Here is a 21,243-nt window from a genome sequence, read left to right on the forward strand (position 1 = left end):
AGAAGGTCATAAACGAAATGACAGAGATGAAAACCATGACACGAGAAATACGTGACAAATGCACAAGCTTCAGTAACCGACTCGATCAACTGGAAGAAAGAGTATCAGCGATTGAGGATCAAATGAATGAAATGAAGCGAGAAGAGAAACCAAAAGAAAAAAGAAGGAAAAGAAATGAACAAAGCCTGCAAGAAGTATGGGATTATGTAAAAAGACCAAATCTACGTCTGATTGGGATGCCTGAAAGTGAGGGGGAAAATGGAACCAAGTTGGAAAACACTCTTCAGGATATCATCCAGGAGAACTTCCCCAACCTAGTAGGGCAGGCCAACATTCAAATCCAGGAAATACAGAGAACGCCACAAAGATACTCCTCGAGAAGAGCAACTCCAAGACACATAATTGCCAGATTCACCAAAGTTGAAATGAAGGAAAAAATCTTAAGGGCAGCCAGAGAGAAAGGTCGGGTTACCCACAAAGGGAAGCCCATCAGACTAACAGCAGATCTCTCGGCAGAAACTCTACAAGCCAGAAGAGAGTGGGGGCCGATATTCAACATTCTTAAAGAAAAGAATTTTAAACTTAGAATTTCATATCCAGCCAAACTAAGTTTCATAAGTGAAGGAGAAATAAAATCCTTTACAGATAAGCAAATGCTTAGAGATTTTGTCACCACCAGGCCTGCCTTACAAGAGACCCTGAAGGAAGCACTAAACATGGAAAGGAACAACTGGTACCAGCCATTGCAAAAACATGCCAAAATGTAAAGACCATCGAGGCTAGGAAGAAACTGCATCAACTAACGAGCAAAATAACCAGTTAATATCATAATGGCAGGATCAAGTTCACACATAACAATATTAACCTTAAATGTAAATGGACTAAATGCTCCAATTAAAAGACACAGACTGGCAAACTGGATAAAGAGTCAAGACCCATCAGTCTGCTGTATTCAGGAGACCCATCTCACATGCAGAGATATACATAGGCTCAAAATAAAGGGATGGAGGAAGATCTACCAAGCAAATGGAGAACAAAAAAAGCAGGGGTTACAATACTAGTCTCTGATAAAACAGACTTTAAACCATCAAAGATCAAAAGAGACAAAGAAGGCCACTACATAATGGTAAAGGGATCAATTCAACAGGAAGAGCTAACTATCCTAAATATATATGCACCCAATACAGGAGCACCCAGATTCATAAAGCAAGTCCTTAGAGACTTACAAAGAGACTTAGACTCCCATACAATAATAATGGGAGACTTCAACACTCCACTGTCAACATTAGACAGATCAACGAGACAGAAAGTTAACAAGGATATCCAGGAATTGAACTCATCTCTGCAGCAAGCGGACCTAATAGACATCTATAGAACTCTCCACCCCAAATCAACAGAATATACATTCTTCTCAGCACCACATCGCACTTATTCCAAAATTGACCACATAATTGGAAGTAAAGCACTCCTCAGCAAATGTACAAGAACAGAAATTATAACAAACTGTCTCTCAGACCACAGTGCAATCAAACTAGAACTCAGGACTAAGAAACTCAATCAAAACCGCTCAACTACATGGAAACTGAACAACCTGCTCCTGAATGACTACTGTGTACATAACGAAATGAAGGCAGAAATAAAGATGTTCTTTGAAACCAATGAGAACAAAGATACAACATACCAGAATCTCTGGGACACATTTAAAGCAGTGTGTAGAGGGAAATTTATAGCACTAAATGCCCACAAGAGAAAGCAGGAAAGATCTAAAATGGACACTCTAACATCACAATTAAAAGAACTAGAGAAGCAAGAGCAAACACATTCGAAAGCTAGCAGAAGGCAAGAAATAACTAAGATCAGAGCAGAACTGAAGGAGATAGAGACACAAAAAACCCTCCAAAAAATCAATGAATCCAGGAGTTGGTTTTTTGAAAAGATCAACAAAATTGACAGACTGCTAGCAAGACTAATAAAGAAGAAAAGAGAGAAGAATCAAATAGACGCAATAAAAAATGATAAAGGGGATATCACCACCAACCCCACAGAAATACAAACTACCATCAGAGAATACTATAAACACCTCTACACAAATAAACTAGAAAATCTAGAAGAAATGGATAATTTCCTGGACACTTACACTCTTCCAAGACTAAACCAGGAAGAAGTTGAATCCCTGAATAGCAGGCTCTGAAATTGAGGCAATAATTAATAGCCTGCCCACAAAAAAAAGTCCAGGACCAGATGGATTCACAGCTGAATTCTACCAGAGGTACAAAGAGGAGCTGGTACCATTCCTTCTGAAACTATTCCAATCAATAGAAAAAGAGGGAATCCTCCCTAACTCATTTTATGAGGCCAACATCATCCTGATACCAAAGCCTGGCAGAGACACAACAAAAAAAGAGAATTTTAGACCAATATCCCTGATGAACATTGATGCAAAAATCCTCAATAAAATACTGGCAAACCGGATTCAGCAGCACATCAAAAAGCTTATCCACCATGATCAAGTGGGCTTCATCCCTGGGATGCAAGGCTGGTTCAACATTCACAAATCAATAAACATAATCCAGTATATAAACAGAACCAAAGACAAGAACCACACGATTATCTCAATAGATGCAGAAAAGGCTTTTGACAAATTCAACAGCCCTTCATGCTAAAAATGCTCAATAAATTCGGTATTGATGGAATGTACCTCAAAATAATAAGAGCTATTTATGACAAACCCACAGCCAATATCATACTGAATGGGCAAAAACTGGAAAAATTCCCTTTGAAAACTGGCACAAGACAGGGATGCCCTCTCTCACCACTCCTATTCAACATAGTGTTAGAAGTTCTGGCTAGGGCAATCAGGCAAGAGAAAGAAATCAAGGGTATTCAGTTAGGAAAAGAAGAAGTCAAATTGTCCCTCTTTGCAGATGACATGATTGTATATTTAGAAAATCCCATTGTCTCAGCCCAAAATCTCCTTAAGCTGATAAGCAACTTCAGCAAAGTCTCAGGATACAAAATTAATGTGCAAAAATCACAAGCATTCTTATACACCAGTAACAAACAAACAGAGAGACAAATCATGAATGAACTTCCATTCACAATTGCTTCAAAGAGAATAAAATACCTAGGAATCCAACTTACAAGGGATGTAAAGGACCTCTTCAAGGAGAACTACAAACCACTGCTCCGTGAAATAAAAGAGGACACAAATAAATGGAAGAACATACCATGCTCATGGATAGGAAGAATCAATATCGTGAAAATGGCCATACTGCCCAAGGTTATTTATAGATTCAATGCCATCCCCATCAAGCTACCAATGAGTTTCTTCACAGAATTCGAAAAAACTGCTTTAAAGTTCATATGGAACCAAAAAAGAGCCCACATCTCCAAGACAATCCTAAGTCAAAAGAACAAAGCTGGAGGCATCACGCTACCTGACTTCCAACTATACTACAAAGCTACAGTAACCAAAACAGCATGGTACTGGTACCAAAACAGAGATATAGACCAATGGAACAGAACAGAGTCCTCAGAAATAATACCACACATCTACAGCCATCTGATCTTTGACAAACCTGAGAGAAACAAGAAATGGGGAAAGGATTCCCTATTTAATAAATGGTGCTGGGAAATTGGCTAGCCATAAGTAGAAAGCTGAAACTGGATCCTTTCCTTACTCCTTATACGAAAATTAATTCAAGATGGATTAGAGACTTAAATGTTAGTCCTAAAACCATAAAAACCCTAGAAGAAAACCTAGGTAGTACCATTCAGGACGTAGGCATGGGCAAAGACTTCATGTCTAAAACACCAAAAGCAATGGCAGCAAAAGCCAAAATTGACAAATGGGATCTAATTAAACTAAAGAGCTTCTGCACAGCAAAAGAAACTACCATCAGAGTGAACAGGCAACCTACAGAATGGGAGAACATTTTTGCAATCTACTCATCTGACAAAGGGCTAATATCCAGAACCTACAAAGAACTCAAACAAATTTACAAGAAAAAAACAACCCCATCAAAAAGTGGGCAAAGGATATGAACAGACATTTCTCAAAAGAAGACATTCATACAGCCAACAGACACAGGAAAAAATGCTCATCATCACTGGCCATCAGAGAAATGCAAATCAAAACCACAATGAGATACCATCTCACACCAGTTAGAATGGCAATCATTAAAAAGTCAGGAAACAACAGGTGCTGGAGAGGATGTGGAGAAATAGGAACACTTTTACACTGTTGGTAGGATTGTAAACTAGTTCAACCATTATGGAAAACAGTATGGCGATTCCTCAAGGATCTAGAACTAGATGTACCATATGACCCAGCCATCCCATTACTGGGTATATACCCAAAGGATTATAAATCATGCTGCTATAAAGACACATGCACACGTATGTTTATTGCGGCACTATTCACAATAGCAAAGACTTGGAATCAACCCAAATGTCCATCAGTGACAGACTGGATTAAGAAAATGTGGCATATATACACCATGGAATACTATGCAGCCATAAAAAAGGATGAGTTTGTGTCCTTTGTAGGGACATGGATGCAGCTGGAAACCATCATTCTTAGCAAACTATCACAAGAACAGAAAACCAAACACCGCATGTTCTCACTCACAGGTGGGAACTGAACAATGAGATCACTTGGACTCGGGAAGGGGAACATCACACACTGGGGCCTATCATGGGGAGGGGGGAGGGGGGAGGGATTGCATTGGGAGTTATACCTGATGTAAATGATGAGTTGATGGGTGCTGACGAGTTGATGGGTGCAGCACACCAACATGGCACAAATATACATATGTAGCAAACCTGCACTTTATGCACATGTACCCTAGAATTTAAAGTATAATAATAAATAAATAAATAAATAAATAAATAAGTGAAAAAAAAGGAAAAAAAAAAAAACAATTACTATTAGACCTAAGAAGTGAGATAGATGGCAACAGAATGATACTGGGGGACTTCAGTACTCCGCTGACAGCACTAGACAGGTCATCAAGATAGATAGTCAACCAAGAAAGAATGGGCTTAAACTGTACACTAGAACAAGTGAACTTAACAGATATTTACAGAACATTCTACCCAACAACTGCAGAATATACATCCTTTTCATCAGTACGTGGAACATTCTCCAAGATAGACCATATGATAGGCCACATAACAAGTCTCAACAAATTTAAGAAAATTGAAATTATAGCAAGTACTCTCTCAGACCACAGTGGAATAAAATTGGAAATCAGCTCCAAAAGGAACCCTCAAAACCATGCATGTACAAGGAAATTAAATAATCTTCTCCTGAATGATCACTGGGTCCACAATGAAATCAAGATGGAAATGAAAAAATCCTTTGAACTGAACGATAATAGTGACACAACCTATCAAAACCTCCAGGATACAGAAAAAGCAAAGCTAAGAGGAAAGTTCATAGCATTGAATGCCTACATCAAAAAGTCTGAAATAGCACAAATAGACAATCTAAGTTCACACCTGAAGCAACTAGAGAAAGAAGAACAAACCAAACCCAAACCCAGCAGAAGAAAAGACATAACAAAGATCAGAGAAGAACTAAATGAAATTGAAACCAAAAAAAAAAAATACCAAAGATATATGAAACAAAAAGCTGGTTCTTTGAAAAGATAAACAAAATTGATACACTATTAGAAAGATTAACTAAGAAAAGACTAGAGAAGATCCAAATAAGCCCAATTAGAAACAAAATGGGAGATATTACAACCAATACCACAGAAATACAGAAGATCACTTAAGGCTACTACGAACACCTTTATGTGCACAAACTAGAAAACCTAGAGGAGATGGATAAGTTCCTGGAAATATACCACCCTCCTAGATTAAAGCAGGCAAAAATAGAAACTCTGAAGAGACCAGTAACAAGCAGTGAGATTGAAATGGTAATTAAAAAATTGCCAATACTAGAAAGGCCAGGACGAGATGAATTCACAACTGAATTCTATCAGACCTTCAAAGGAGATTTGATACCAACCCTACTGAAACTATTCCAAAAGATAGAGAAAGAGGGCATCCTCCCTAAATCATTCTATGAAGCCAGTGTCACCCTAATACCAAAACCAGGAAAGGACATAACAAGCAAAGGAAACTACAGAACAATATTCCTGATGAACATAGATGCAAAAATCCTCAACATAATATGACCTAACTGAATCTAGCAGCCTATCAGAAAAGATAATCCACCATGATCAAGTGGGCTTCATACCAGGGATGCAGGGATGGTTTAACATACTCATGTCAGTAAATGTGATACACCACATAATCAGAATTAAAAACAAAAATTGTATGACCATCTCAATAAAGACAGCAAAAGCATTTGACAAAATCCAGCACCCTCTTGTGATTAAAACCCTCCACAAAATTGGTATAGAGGGGACATACCTTAAGGTAATAAAAGCCATCTATGACAAACCCATAGCCAACATAATACTGAAATGGGAAAAGTTGAAAGCATTCCCTCTGAGACCTGGAACAAGACAAGGATGCCCACTTTCACCACTTCTGTTCTACATGATACTGGAAGTCCTAGCCAGAGCAATCAGACAAGAGAAGGAAATAAAGGGCATACAAATCAGTGAAGAGGAAGTCAAACTGTTGCTGGTCGCCAATGTGATCGTATACCTAGAAAACCCTAAGGACTCATCCAAAAACCTCCTACATATGATAAATGAATTCAGTAAAGCATCAGGATACAAAATCAATGTACACAAATCAGTAGCACTGTTACGCACTAACAGCGACCAAGCTGAGAATCAAATCAAGAATTCAACCCCTTTTACACTAGCTGCAAAAAAATAAAATACTTACGAATATACCTAACTACGGAGATGAAAGACCTCTACAAGGAAAACTACAAAACACTGCTGAAAGAAATCACAGATGACACAAACAAATGGAAACATGTCCTATGCTCATGGATGGGTAGAGTCAATATTGTGAAAATGATCATACTGCCAATAGCAATCTAGAAATTCAATGCAATTCCCATCAAAATACCATGATCATTTTTCACAGAACTAGAAAAAACAATTCTAAAATTCATATAGAACCAAAAAAGAGCTCATGTAGCCAAAGCAAGACTAAGCATAAAGAACAAACCTGGAGGCATCACATTATCTGACTTCAAACTATACTACAAGGCTATAGTCACCAAAACAGCATAGTCTGGATGTGAGAATATACCAGTACACATAGACCAATGGAACAGAAGAGAGAACTGAGAAATAAAGTAAAATATTTACAGCCAGCTAACCTTTGACAAAGCAAACAAAAGCATAAAGAGGGGAAAGGACACCCCATTCAACCAATAGAGCTGGCATAATTCGCAAGCCACATTTAGAAGACTGAAACTGGATCCTCATCTCTCACCTTATACAAAAATCAACTAAAGATGGATCAAAGACTTAAATCTAAGACCTGAAACCATACAAATTCTAGAAAATAACATTGGAAAAACTCTTCTAGACATTGGCTTAGGAAAGCGTTCAGGACCAAAAACGCAAAAGCAAATGCAAGAAAAACAAAGATAAATAGATGAGACTTAATTAAACTAAAAAGCTTCCATACAGAAAAAGAAATAATCAACAGAATAAACAGACAACCCACAGAGTGGGAGAAAATATTTGCAAACTATGCATCCGACGGAGGACTAATATCCAGAATCTACAAGGAACTCAAAGCAGTCAACAAGAAAAAATCAAATAATCCCATCAAAAAGTGGGCTAAGGACATGAATAGACAATTCTCAAAAGAAGATAGAGAAATGGCCAAACAACATGAAAAAATGCTCAACATCACTAATGATCAGGGAAATGCAAATCAAACCCGCAATGCAATACCACCTTACTCCTACAAGAATGGCCATAATTAAAAAATCAAAAACAATAGGTGTTGGCATGGATGTAGTGAAAACAGAACACTTTTACACGTCTGGTGGGAATGTAAACTAGTACAGCCACTACGGAAACAGTACAGAGGTTCCTTAAAGAAGTATGAGTAGATCTACCGTTTGATCCAGCAGTCCCACTACTGATGGCAGTGGCGGGCAGTCTGAAGTGGCTGCTGCCATGAAGCTGGCTGCAGTGAGGTGCAAGCACAGGCCATGGGTCCTCCCGTTCAGACACAGAGGCAGGTGATCCCCAGAGCCATTCACCCTTGGAGCCCACCTCTGGGAGTCGCTGCAATGGGGCTAGGCCCAGCTGCCCATAGGGAGTGGTCAGGCAGGGAGGGGTGAGCAGAGAGAGGCCCCAAGGCGGAGCTGGGCCAGTGGTGGTTTGGCACTTGCACAGGTAGTGTGGAGGTCGGTCCCCAATGCAGAGCAGTGGCCATGCTTCAGGGGCCAGGGTGGGAAGTGGAAGTGGTGCCCACTTCCAGGACCCAGCCAGCAACGCGGCCCCCACACCCACTCTGCCCTCAGTGCCAGGTTCCTGCCCCTCACAGAAGGCTAAACGAAGGGCCACCAGAGGCTATGTCCCTAGGATCTGCCCCGAGTTAGAGTGACCGCTGTGACTGGTGCTTTCAGCAGCCAAGACGGGAGGCAATCCGCTCCTGGAGGTTTCCCCCTGGCAGGGTCACGAGCCAGGAGAGGGGTTGCCCCAAGTCGTCCCTGACCCTTGGGGCCACAGGAGGAACTTGAGGCAACATCACCCCTGCCCCAGACCCTGGCCTGGGACTGGCAAGGGCGGGAGCCCCCAACCCAGGCTGCAAGGAGGTAGACAGGGCAGCAGGAATGGCTGCAGGAGCAGCAGTGGTGGCAGTAGATCCCCTGTGCCCTGAGGCAGCTCACTGTGTCACCCTCACCCCTCACATGGCCAGCAGGACCTGCTCCCAAGCCCAGAGCCTCTATCACAGCCTGGACCTCTCTCCCCGCTGCGTCCTAGGAACCTGCAAGCACCTGGCCAAAGGTGCAGCCAGGACTCACAGAACTGGCCCCTGAGTGTCAGGTTCCTTTGCGTGAGGTTGGCTGGGCACTGTGCCACCTGCACCTCATCCACAACTGCTGCAGGAGACACAGAGAGGGGGCATGGCTGAGGCTGCCACACTGCAGAGCCAGGGACAAGCAGGAGCCCTGCCTCCCGAATTGGCAGGGCAGGAGCTTGCCAGGCACAACTGCAGGTGCCCAGGTCGCAGCTGTAGGCCTGGGCCTCCCAGTGCTCTTGGGGGCCCAGGAGGCCATCCTCCTTCTGCCATGGCAGGCTAGGGTGTGTCTGCTTCTGCTGCCTGACCTCTCCCTGCTCCCGGCACCCGCTGCAATCTTGGAGCGGGGTTGGGGCTGAGCCCAGGTGTGGTTGCAGCCCAGTCAGGTGTGTACATGCTTGGGGCAGAGCTGACACACCAGGCCCCTGCCGCCTGCACCCCTCTGGATTTTGAGTGCTGACAAGCATAGGAGAGAGGCCAAGAATGGGCTGGGGCCAGCTCAGCACTGGCCTGCAAGTGCCCCTTGGGGCAAAGGGCCTGGGCACCATGGGTGGTGGGGGAAGGCAGACAGGCTCCTGGGTGGGAAGGGGCAGGTTCCTGGTGAGGCACCACCTTCAGGCAAGGGAGGGCCTGAAGGCTGGGAACTGGGCTGCCAATCCTGTGGACCAGAGTGGGAACTTGCAATGCCTTTCAAAGGTCTGCTCATGGTCACCTATGGACCAATCAGCATACACTTCCCTCTGAAGCTCATAAAAGCTCTAGACTCAGTCAGACTTGGAGAGAACATCCTGGACACCCAGCAGCAGAGAGGAGCTTTGCACTTCAGGGACTACCTGCCAGCAGAGAGAAGTCACCTACCCCAGGACCTCCTCCTTTCTGCTGAGGGCCGAACACTCATCAGGAAACCCTGGCTGCAGAAAGAAGCTACCCACAGTGGGTCTCAGCTGTTCTACTGCTCAGTAAAGCTCCTCTTCATCTTGCTCACCCTCCACTTGTCTGTGTCCCTCGTTCTTCCTGGTCGCAGGACAAAAGAACTTGGGATCTGCTGAATGGCGAGGCTAAAGAGCTGTAACACAAACAGGGCTGAAACATGCCCCTTGATTACCACGTTGTGGGTGAAGAGGAGAGAAGAGCTGCAGCCATTTGGGGACACCAGACCTGGAAGCTCCCTGAGCCAGGGCTGTGACTCCCTTTTGAAGGCTCTGTGGTTCCTGGCATCTTCAAGCTTCCAGGTGCCACCACATTCCATGGTGCCAGCCATGGAAGCTGCTTGCAGTGTGCCTGGTCCAGACACAGCCTCGCAGAGAGCCAGTGCTCATGCCAGCACCTGGAGTTGTCTGCCCTTATGCAACAGCAGGGCATGTCTGACTGTGTGCAGTGGCTGGCCCCCCTGCTTGCTCACACACCCCTCCCTGCTCCATGCCTGACCTGCCCCATGGCAGGCCCTTGGTAGGTGTGGGATCCAGGCCAGTAGCCTGAACCAAGTGCAGCCTGCCAGGCCAAGTGGGTGGAAGCAGCCCAGTGGGCCCAAGCAAAACTCAGGCAAAGGCGCCACTGGCTACAGAGGTTTCTAGCAAGAAAAAGCAATACCCCAAGGATTCTGTAACACTACTGGGTATCTACCTAGCAGAAAAAAAACTCATTATATGAAAAAGACACTTGCACATGGATGTTTATACACACACACACACACACACACACACACACACACACCATGGAATACTACTCAGGTATAAAAAGGAATGCAATAATGACATTCACATCAACCTGGATGGAGTTGGAGACCATTATTCTAAGTGAAATAACTCAGGAATGGAAAACCAAACAACGTATGTTCCCACCTATAAGTTGGAGCTAAGCTATGAGGATGCAAAGACATAAGGATGATACAACGGGCCTTGGGGACTGAGAGGGAAGGGTGGAAGGAGGGTGAGGGGTAAAAGACTACACATTGGGTACAGTGTACACTGTTCTTGTGATGAGTGCACCAAAATCTCAAAAACCACCACTAAAAAAATTATCCATGTAACCAAAAACCACCTGTTCCCCCAAAACTATTGAAATAATAGTTTTTTTTAAAAAAGATTAAGGATTTGACATATTTAAACGTTTGGTACTTCATTCCCACCCTAGGGTTTTGGAGATGGCAGAACACACAACATCTGACACTGGACAGATGAGATTGACAGCAGTTTATGAGTCACATTTACTCAGTAGCCCGGTGGGGGAGGGCAGGCATCCCACACCACACAGGGCCACATGGGGGCTGCGCTCAGGAACAGAGGAAACAGTCAGTGGCTGTGGAGGGTGGGCTGTCCCCTGCTTCCAGAGGGAGAGTGTGATTGGCTGGCTTGAATAATTCCATGGTTGGCAGGGAATTGAAATCAGCTATTCAAAAATAAGCAGAAGGTGCAAGCCGTCCTCTTGATCAGAAGTGTTGGTAGGAAACCTTATCTGCAGGAGCAGAGGCGGGGGAGAACTTGTAGATAGACCATTCTAGGCCCTCCCAGTGTTACCAGATGTCCAGGCTGCACATAATATTGAACTCTAATTTTAGTCCTCACAGCACTTTTCCCTTGAACGACAAAGGGCTCAGTCACAGACCGGTTCTTTGTCATGAATACACATGCATTTGTCTACAATACAGCCTCTACGTATTGGTCTCTATATTTGCTCTATAAATTCTGTTGGTTTTTAATGACTGGGATTTGCTCCACAACACATGAATGCAAATACTATCATATTTTAACTTCCCCAAATCAAATTAAATCTGGCTGAAGGTCTCATATATTGAGACTGGTGGGAAATAGAGAACTAGTTGATTTCCCATTCTTTTTATAGAACAAAGCACCAGCTCTTTTATGGGCCCAGGAAATGAGGAGAGGGCCTCCATCTTCAACACTGTATGGTGCTGTTACCACTGTCCTTGGCCATTGGAGATGGCACCTTCGCACCTTACAATTCAGGTTAGCTAAGTCATGGGAGATCATCTGCCAGGCTCCCAGCGCCGAAGAGCTCTGTGCTCCCTGTGGTCCACATGGTCATCTGTACCCACGGTCCTTCCCCCTCAGAGGTCGGCGTAGAGCCCTCCAGGCGCAAAACCTACAGTCTAGGAACCCCTAACTAGGCCCTCTCTTCAACTCATGGGGAACTTATGGCCAAGAATATGGCATGTGATGATATCTCAGAAGCTTATTCTCTCATGTGTAATTCTCTGAGTCTCCTTTTCACCAGTTGATTTGTGGTATAGGCAAATGGATTTAACACTTTATTTGAAAACCTGGTTTTATCTGCAGCATAATACAATTATTCAGATTTCTATAAAATCACCATCTTGCTTTGTTGCTAGTCTTTCTGCATTACAAACTCTGGTTTTATAAGGAAAACGTTTTTATTCTGACACATACCCCTGCCTCCTGAACTTCACTGCAGACCAGGATTTGCTCTGAAATCTCCCTGCCATGCTTTTCCTTCATATCCCAGGGAGAAGCATACGCCTGTCCACACAGACTCACACAAGGCAGTGTGTTCTAGATGCCCAGAGGGGTGGCCTTCCTGAATCTTGCAGTTCCCAGTGACGTGGACGCTGTTTTACCTTCTAGATGAGAAACTTGGATGAGTGTGAGGTGTGCCGGGACGGAGGGGAGCTGTTCTGTTGTGACACTTGTTCAAGAGTCTTCCATGAGGACTGTCACATCGCGCCTGTGGAAACTGAGAGGTGAGTGACATGCAGGGGCCTCTCCTTCCTCCTTTAAGGGACCTTCCGCCTGCCATGCGCGCTCTCCAGCAGAGCGCCCACTTGTGTCTAGATGGGGAAGGAGCAGGTTCGTCGGGTACTGGGACCCAGCAGTGTGTTCAGAGAGCAGCGGGAGACTCTGGCAGCAGGAGGTTCATGTTCTCTGTGCTCTCAGGGACCCGCCTCTGATATGCTGAGGCCAGTGCTGGGGACCCTTTGCCTACATACTGGCCTTGTCCTTTCCTTCAAGTTTTGCAGCAGGGTGGGTTGGAGACAAGAAGCACCAGTTGTTTATATTTTGTGCTTATTCATGCAAGACAGGAAGCACAGTCTCATTGGGCTGATGGAGGCCTGAGGTCCCTGGAGCTGAAAGCCCAGTTTCTGAAACTCAGGCCTGGCAGGCAGGGCTGCTTGTGCTCCCAGCAGCTCAGACAGGAAAAGGAGAGTCCACACTCATGGTGACACCACCTTCCGAGAGGATTCCTGCCTGCTGCTACCACTGATGCGAGGGAAAGGCCAATGGCTGGAGATCCCATGTGTGAATCCTGCATACTCTGGGAGGTATTCTCCTCCCTCCCATGGCTGAGGCCATTGGCCATTCCTGAAGGAAGACAGTGGCAGCCACAGGAACGGTGGCCGTTTCCAGGGTCCCTGCCCTCTGCTCACCCATGTCCAATCTCTCAGGACCCCATGGAGTTGCATCTTCTGCAGGATGAAGGAATCTTCAGGAAGCCAACAGTGTTGTCAGGAATCTGAGGTCCTGGAGAGGCAGATGTGTCCGCAGGAACAGTTGGTAAGTCAGATGCAAACCCCAAGCCTTCTCCTTTCCCCTCACACGTGAGCACCATGAACAAGCGCAGGGTCAGGGGAATTCACAAAAGGAGCCTGCTCTTCCGAGCCACACTTCAATCGCACTGATAGAACACCCCAATTTGTTTGCACAAAAAATAACTCAGCCATGACATGTCTGTTTCCAAGAGCCACACATGTTAGAGAAACTTGTGGAAGAAGGGTGTGAGTCGTGTGCTCCGTCTCATGCATGTGGGCTCATTCTCTCCAAGCTGCTTTTCATTTACAGCCTCTTTCTTTTGCAGAAATGTGAGTTCCTCCTCTTGAAAGTCTATTGCTGTTCTGAGAGCTCCTTTTTTGCCAAGATTCCATACTATTATTATGTAAGTAAAAACAGCAACCCATGATTACAGGCTGCCATGACATTACCTGACCCTGAAATGGGCCCTCGTGAGATTTGTGATCTTAATCCCATGGGGCAAGAGCACACGCCGTCTTTACAACCTTCACCTTGTTGTATTTCTGCTGGATTTTATGGGAATCCACAGAAAGCAGACATTGAACTATACTGGTAGATTTTCTGTTGTTTTTTTTGTCACCAGATTAGAGGGACGTGTCAAGGCCTGAAGGAGCCCATGTGGTTGGATAAAATCAAGAAAAGGCTGAATGAGCACAGTTACCCCCAAGTGGAGGGGTTTGTACAAGACATGCGCCTCATCTTCCAGAACCACAGGGCCTCTTACAAGGTAGGTGGCTCTTCCTGCTTCCATTTCATTTCTTTCCATCCTTCCCCTCATTTTCTGGTGCCTAGAAAAATTTAGTTTCCCTCATCCTGTAATAAGCTTGCACAAGCAAGGGTTCTGGAAGTGATTGATTGTTTACAGTTCAGAACTTAAGCTCTTCTTAGCAAAGAAACAGTGAGTCAAAAGGTGTCCCTGCAACCAGAACCCCAGGTCCTTGAGAGCTCCTCCCCTACCTGCCCCAGAGGAGACAGGAGCTCAGAGAGAGCAATTGAGTCCTGCCTGCTGCAGCATATAAAGAGAAGAGAATTTCATCTTAAAGTGATATTGTGCTTCTTATCTGCCCCCAATCCCAGAAATCCCAAACTCCAGATTCCTTTACATGTGAAGAGACCGTATGGTTAACACGGATTTCCAGCAAGGAGTAGAAGTGACAGAGAAAGGAACAGATTAGCAATCTTACCTTATACCCTTCCACTATCTGAATTGTTGAAAGAGCATAGATTACTTTTCTAACCCACTGAAATAAGCAACCAAAGCCAATAAATAAATATCCCAACTGTAGAAATGATTTCACTTTTCTGCCCTGTTAATAAGAAAGGATCATGCTGGTGAGAAACAGAAGTTACTGTTAGTTGCATGAGTTTTCAAGTTTAACCTGGTTAATGTAACTTAGGGTGTTTAAGATAAGAGTTCTACTTAACAATAGTGTATTTCACACTTCAACATTGTTCAGAGAGAGTAAATTTCAAATGTACTCACTGAAACAAAATGATAACTATTTGAGGTAATGAATATGTTAATTAGTTTGATTTAATTATTCCACATAGCAGTCATAAATCACAACATTACTTTGTACTCCAAAATATATACCATTATAAATTGTGGACTTATAGTACTTTTTTTTGTTTTAAAGACTAGAGTCCTGATCATTCTCAGTTGAAAGTTGTCTGACGACGCTAATGATGAGAAGCATTGTTTTTGTCTTTATTATTTTTTCAGTACAAGGATTTTGGCCAAATGGGACTTAGACTGGAGGCTGAGTTTGAGAAGAATTTCAAGGAAGTGTTTGCTATTCAGGAAACAAATGGGAACAATTGACTGGATTAGTGGATGCTGAAGGCATTCAGCAAATAACACCCCAAAATATGCCACTGGTTTACCACTTACAAAAAATAAGGTCACTTGGGCACAGCACATGCAGAGAGGGGCTTTTCTCTGAGCCTCCCTCATCTGCCCAAAGACAAATCCTCAAAAGGAAATTCAATCATCATGAATCACAACCCTGAGTATCTCATCAGTCAGGGAGGAGTAAGTGCGATCACAGGGGAGGATACTGGAGTTGACACCATCCCATACAGACTCTCACCTCTCCTCCTGAGGGCTGCTCCAGACAACATTTATTACCTGGAAGACCTTTTATCTGAAAACCAGCCAAGCTTTATTCAGGAGACTCTTCTTCCCTTCACTCTCCCACTTCCGTGGCCACCTCCATGTAGAAGCCCCAAGCCCCCGTTCTTTTTCATAGCTCAGGATGGTGTATGGTGTATGAGACTCTTCTTGGAGTCTCATATTTCGTGAGTCTCCTATGCATAAATATATTATTAAAAAAATTTTCTTCCTGTTAATCTGCTTTTGTCAATTTAATTCATTCGTAGCTCAGCCAAAGAATCTAGCAGGGTAGAGGAAAGCCATCTTTCGCTCCCTTGCAAAGCTGTTGGCATCCTGGCACCATCTCCTCTTCTGGCCAGGTCTTTTCATCCCCAGCTGCTGAGTGGCAGCTGCTAATGCCAGCAGTCCCCAGAATATCACCCTGGGTCAAGTGGAACCAGCTTTGCCTGGAAGTGACACCCCATGGTCTGAGGCCGTCCCCCTTGCCTCAAAGCAGGACCAAGGATGTGGTGTGCGGCTACTCTGTGAGGCTACACAGAGCTTTTGGACACACGATGCTGCTTCCCCTGCTCCTTTCTGAGCGAACGCTCACCATAAATCTCTTGCTTAAGGGACTTCGTCCCAGAATGTGCTTCTGGGGAATGCAACCTAAGGTAATGGCCCCAGGAAGTGAGCTCTGAGGACAGGATTCTGGAGTTGGATCACTGTCTAGCCCAATGGTGCTGGGTGGAATATGGATAGTCCCAGAAGTGCTATCACTGAGCAGTTGTCCAAATTTTCACCTGTAGTAAATTGGATGAGCTACAGGTCAAGAGGTAAAATAGCTGGTATAATTGTCTAGCATTTAAGAAGTGAGGAAAAGTAACTATAGAAGTATGGGTTTTGGTGTCTATTGCTAAGGGTCATTAATGTCCTGAGAAGAGTAAATGACAGATTTAGATCTAGTCATCACCAGCCTAAAGAGAAGAGACCCTACAGCTGGAAGGCAGACAGCAAGGAAGGCCTATTACAGGCCCTTATTTTACAAAGAGCCAGACTTCAGAGAATACTGAATTCTAAGCTCAGGGTGGTCTCTCATGCCAATGTCAAGGCCTTGAAACTCAGCATGGGGCTATTTAGGTAGATGTACCTGAGAACTTTAACTCCAGATGCCCCCTGAACTCACTGGGCCTACAGAAAAGTCCTCTTGCCCCTTGTTGGAAGAGAGAGCTACCACCCCCACCCAACTCCCGATTTTTCTAGAATGAAGACTATATAGGGACCACTCAGGACGATGCAAGTGAAGAGTCCTGGGTAGGGCGACAAAGTGAAGGGAGCGTTCATCCTCCGAAGGAGCTGTAGGACTGGTCAGCTGCATCAGCAGGAGTGAGGAGATTGTGTCTGGGAGTGGATCCTGGTCCAGGAAGGGCGAAATGTGAAACCAGATAAGTGAGAATTATTGACAAAAGGGCAAGCTTCTCTACCACAGAGTTTAACTAGCCTGGCATGGGCCAAAGGTAACAATTCTGATATACTCCTGGGTGGCTCCCAGAGACTTAGTATAAGCTATGCTATACATTAAATCAAGTGGAAGCAGAGATACCAGGACTACTGTGGCAGAGTCTGGGAAAGGGGGTCCCAAGGATATAGAAGTTGGTGTGCTAGAATGACTCTGTGCTCTACAACTGGAGAATCCATCCATCAGGCGACCGAGTTCCTCCAAAGGGCGACACTACTAAGGTGTCTCAGACACTAACTAAGGTGAGAAGGAATGCACTGCTGAGGGGGCAGCACATCCTTGACAAGCTCAAAGGTGGCTGTCCCCTGCAGGCTGGAATAATGCTAGGGATGTTTTATAGAACTGGATCCCCCAGTAGTGAGCAACATGATAGAATTCCAGAATAACAGAGGCCAAGTGGCGGCATTTAACTGTGAGGACAAGATAAAGTAATTTCCCTAAGGGTCATCAACGTTAGAGTGACAGCTGAGAGGCCTGGCCTGTAGGTATCTATGAAGGCAGACATGCATGGATATGCTCTTCCTACAGGCAAGACAGATGGGCAGCTGACAAGGATATTGCTTTAGATATATTATTTAAAAAATTGAAAATCGATGAGCAGAACGCCGAGGTCGGCTCTCTAAAGGTAAAGTCTAGACCCCTTGCCCAGCTTCCGAACCTCAGCCAGTTCTCAATGGAATCCAGAACCCACTGATAGAAATGAGGGCAGTTTCTCATAAAGAAGAACCTTGTTAATGTGCACAGCACTGATTCCCTCAAGTTTTCACGGGAGGGCTCTATGACCATTTATTTGAGTAACTCACATGTTGGGGAAAGGAAAATACACAGATCTTTCAAGGGATGTTGAGTACAATGTCAGAGTTGATGCTAATCCCTGGGGACCCAAAGCCCTATCATGGCCCCTGTTAGAGTAGAGTACGTGGAGATCAGGTAATGTCCATCTCACAATGGGCCCTCTGGATCCACAGAGCCACCCAGCAATCATTTCCCCAGTTCCTGAATGTATAATCAGGATATGCATTCATGCAAACATCATAATACATAGCAATTGACTGACCTGGTTCCTTAACCTGTGGTTTCCTAAACTATGAAATAACAATGACTGTCTTAGGGAGGACCACGCAGAAGGCTCTGAAACTGAAGTTTCATGGTGAAAAAAGAGTAAGTTAAAAGCAATTATCACATTCTTGGGGAATTATAGAGATTAGTGCCACCTACAAAGATGTGAAGGAGGCAGTTACACCTCCATTTTAATTCAGCAGTCTGCCCTCTGGAAAAGCTAGGTAGTTCATGCTACTAAACAACTACTCTAAACTTAACCAAAGAGTAACCCCAATTACAGTTGTGGTGCCAAATGTGGTGCCTTTATTATAACAGGTTAGCACAGCCTTAGTAAGTGATATGAAACTATTAATATGGAAATGACACTTTTAAAGGATCCAGCAGGATGTAGGTTGAGAAGCAATTCACATTCTCAAGGATTGGACAACAGTATATCTTTACAGTCTTGCTCCAGGGCAATGTGAATCCTGCTGTGTGTTACAATATAGCCTTTCTGGACACTCTGCAATACATTACATTGGCCTACCATATTGATGACAGTATGTTCATGGGCCTGATAAGCGAGAAATGTTGACTATTCTGAATGACTTAGTAAGTCACAAACACTGCAGGTGGTGGGAGAGAAACGCTGCAAAGATTCAGAGATATGCTATATAGGTAAGCTTTCAGGGGTTCAGTGGTCTGGAGCATGTCAGTGTATCCCCTCCAAAGCTCCATGCTATTGTAGCTCATATTTCTAGCGCTAAGAAACCCACAGCTTGGTGGGCCTCCCCAGGTTAGGAGAATCACCATGGTTGACATTCTGATGAATGTGATTCTAGGCTTTGTAATGTGTGTGTGTTTGGGAGTCAGGGAGTAGGGAGGCAGTGGGTATACCATCTTAATAAATAAAAAATGCTTATCTTTTTTTTCACTTAATAATATACAATGGACATTGTCACATCAATAAATACAGCTCTACATCATCATTGCCATACCTTTCATTTTTTCATCCAAACTGAATTGTTATTGGCTAGTTAGTGATTTTTGTCTTGTAAGCAGCACTAACTTGTACTGACAGGCAGCATAGGCTAGCAATTAAGAGCACAGACTCTGAATGTAGCCCATGTAGGTAGAAGCTCAGCTCCTGCACGTGTCTACTTGTTGGCAGTGTGTGCTTGGGCAAGCTATTCTTCCTTCCCCCGCACTCTTTCATCTGTAAAATGGAGGTAACTCTCTGGATTATTGTGAAGATTAATAAGTTAATATTTATTATTCACTTAGAAAGTTTCTGGCCTTGCATGCAATACATAAGTAATAAATAAACAAATCTAAGATTAACACAAATACCCTTGTATCAATTCAGGCTCTTTGCCATCAATTGGGTCGAGAGAGACCCAATTTATCTAGGTTAGACAAAAAGTGACTTTGATGATGAAATACACAGTGCCTCACAGAAAGGGCTGGAAGGCAGGGGTACTGAGCTGGCAAATAGCCCTGGAAAAAGGCAGGAATCAGAGTGGTTCCAGGCATTGAGCACCAGGAATGATGCAGCCGTGTCCTTAAGGATGTTAATAATTTTACCAATCTTTTTTTTCTTTTTTAAAACAAACAACTCCTCACGATACTTCACTCAAGAGCCCAACTCCCACCAAACAGATCTGGCTGGCCTGGCCTGCCCCAGCACTGTGTTTAACATCCCCTCACTCTTGCGCCCAGAAGGGAGAGCTCCTTCACCCAAAGGAACCGGGAACTGTTAGGAAAGGGGGATGGAGGAGGCTGAACAGCCAAGAAAATCATAGCTGACCAAGGGAACCCACCTGGGATACTCAAGGCCTGGACCACTGCTGTCTAATGGAGGAATAGGGGCAATTCCAGGCCAGTCAGAGAGGATGCAGAGTTGGGGACTGCCGAGTTCCTTGGGTCCATGGGACCAGGTAACTGTTTCCCTATTGCCCTGTGCTGCAGAGGCAAAGTCTGAGTTGGTCACTGTTCTAGAAGGAAGGGGGTCTGCCTTACACCACTGGACAACCAAGAACACGGACAGGGGCTATACTGTCATGGTGTCAATCCAGTACACCCGCATTCAAAGAGACGCTGGATCCTGGGTGGGTTCCTACCCTGGGGGAGTGTGCCATGTCTCTGGGAGCTTCCAGGACCTGGCGCTCTAATTGTCTTGAGCTGGGAGGTCGTGAGCTCTTGGTAATGACCTCTCAGCTGGGATCTACCATGGTGAGTCCTGGGCGTCAGCACACACCCTGCTCTGCTGAGCTGGGAGAAGCACATTCCACCGGGAAGAAGGGTAGATGGCCCTGGGACGCTTCACAAAACTCTGGAATTGGAGCCCAGGAACTAAAGTTGTCATGACTGTTTCCTATGACACCCAACTCTCACTTATACCCAGTAGGGTGCCATTTATTCCCTAATTAGATGCTCAGGGAAGTCACAGCAGGAAGGTGGCAGAGGGAAGGCCAGGGCCTGCATCCCTTGGAAAGAGGTGGCTGCTTCAGTAAGTTCCTGAAACCAGTGCAGGATTCGATACCATTACTCAATCTCCTTCTGTAACAAAGACAAAAAATACACTTAGTCTCCTCTGCAAGAGCTTATATGTCTCATCTATATAGATGGTCTGTAATTAACTCCAATGAAATTCTAGAATATCCATGCCTTTTCCCAGGGGTGTTATTTGTTTTCTTATTTTGTTTACTGAAATAAGTCAACTACTGTGAGCACAAAAGTACAGAGTATATATAATTCTGAGTTGTGTATCTCATAAGGAATGTGTGCTTCCTGTTGGATGCTATGTTTAGTGGTATCTCTTCTCTTGGGTGGGCAGTGGGCCCGGGGGAGTCTCTCTAGAACTTCTGGTGCCCCCAGGACCAGGCCTGAGTGTGGGAGGGGGTAGGGGTGGGTCATTTCTTAGGAGTGAGAAGCAGGGAGTTCTGCTTCTGATATTTAGGAGAAAACTCCTGAGCATCCAGTCTTCTTGCAGATGACAGCTAGAAACTGGACAGTAGTCGAAAAACAATGGCTTGAGGCCTCTGCAAGGTAAATGAAACTCAGAGAGGCACTTCCTGTTTTTTATTGCC

The 21,243-nt window shown here is 44.5% G+C and overlaps 1 protein-coding gene across 15 annotated transcripts in view; it reads left to right on the forward strand.

Moving 5' to 3' along the window:
- Positions 1–15,851, forward strand: part of SP140 (SP140 nuclear body protein) — a 91,253-nt gene extending 75,402 nt beyond the window's left edge. For 14 of the 15 annotated variants that reach the window (XM_077957773.1, XM_015111314.3, XM_028831196.2 and 11 more), the window contains 5 exons: positions 12,561–12,676; positions 13,379–13,487; positions 13,789–13,866; positions 14,086–14,229; positions 15,226–15,851. In XM_077957773.1, the coding sequence (XP_077813899.1) occupies positions 12,561–12,676; positions 13,379–13,487; positions 13,789–13,866; positions 14,086–14,229; positions 15,226–15,324 (546 nt within the window). In that variant the 3' untranslated portion in view covers positions 15,325–15,851. The remainder of the gene's footprint in view (positions 1–12,560; positions 12,677–13,378; positions 13,488–13,788; positions 13,867–14,085; positions 14,230–15,225) is intronic. The other variant, XM_077957769.1, reaches the window with a different exon arrangement.
- The last annotated feature ends 5,392 nt before the right edge of the window (positions 15,852–21,243 follow it).

The sequence above is a fragment of the Macaca mulatta genome, chromosome 12, assembly GCF_049350105.2.
Source record: "Macaca mulatta isolate MMU2019108-1 chromosome 12, T2T-MMU8v2.0, whole genome shotgun sequence".
NCBI classification, from domain to species: domain Eukaryota; kingdom Metazoa; phylum Chordata; class Mammalia; order Primates; family Cercopithecidae; genus Macaca; species Macaca mulatta.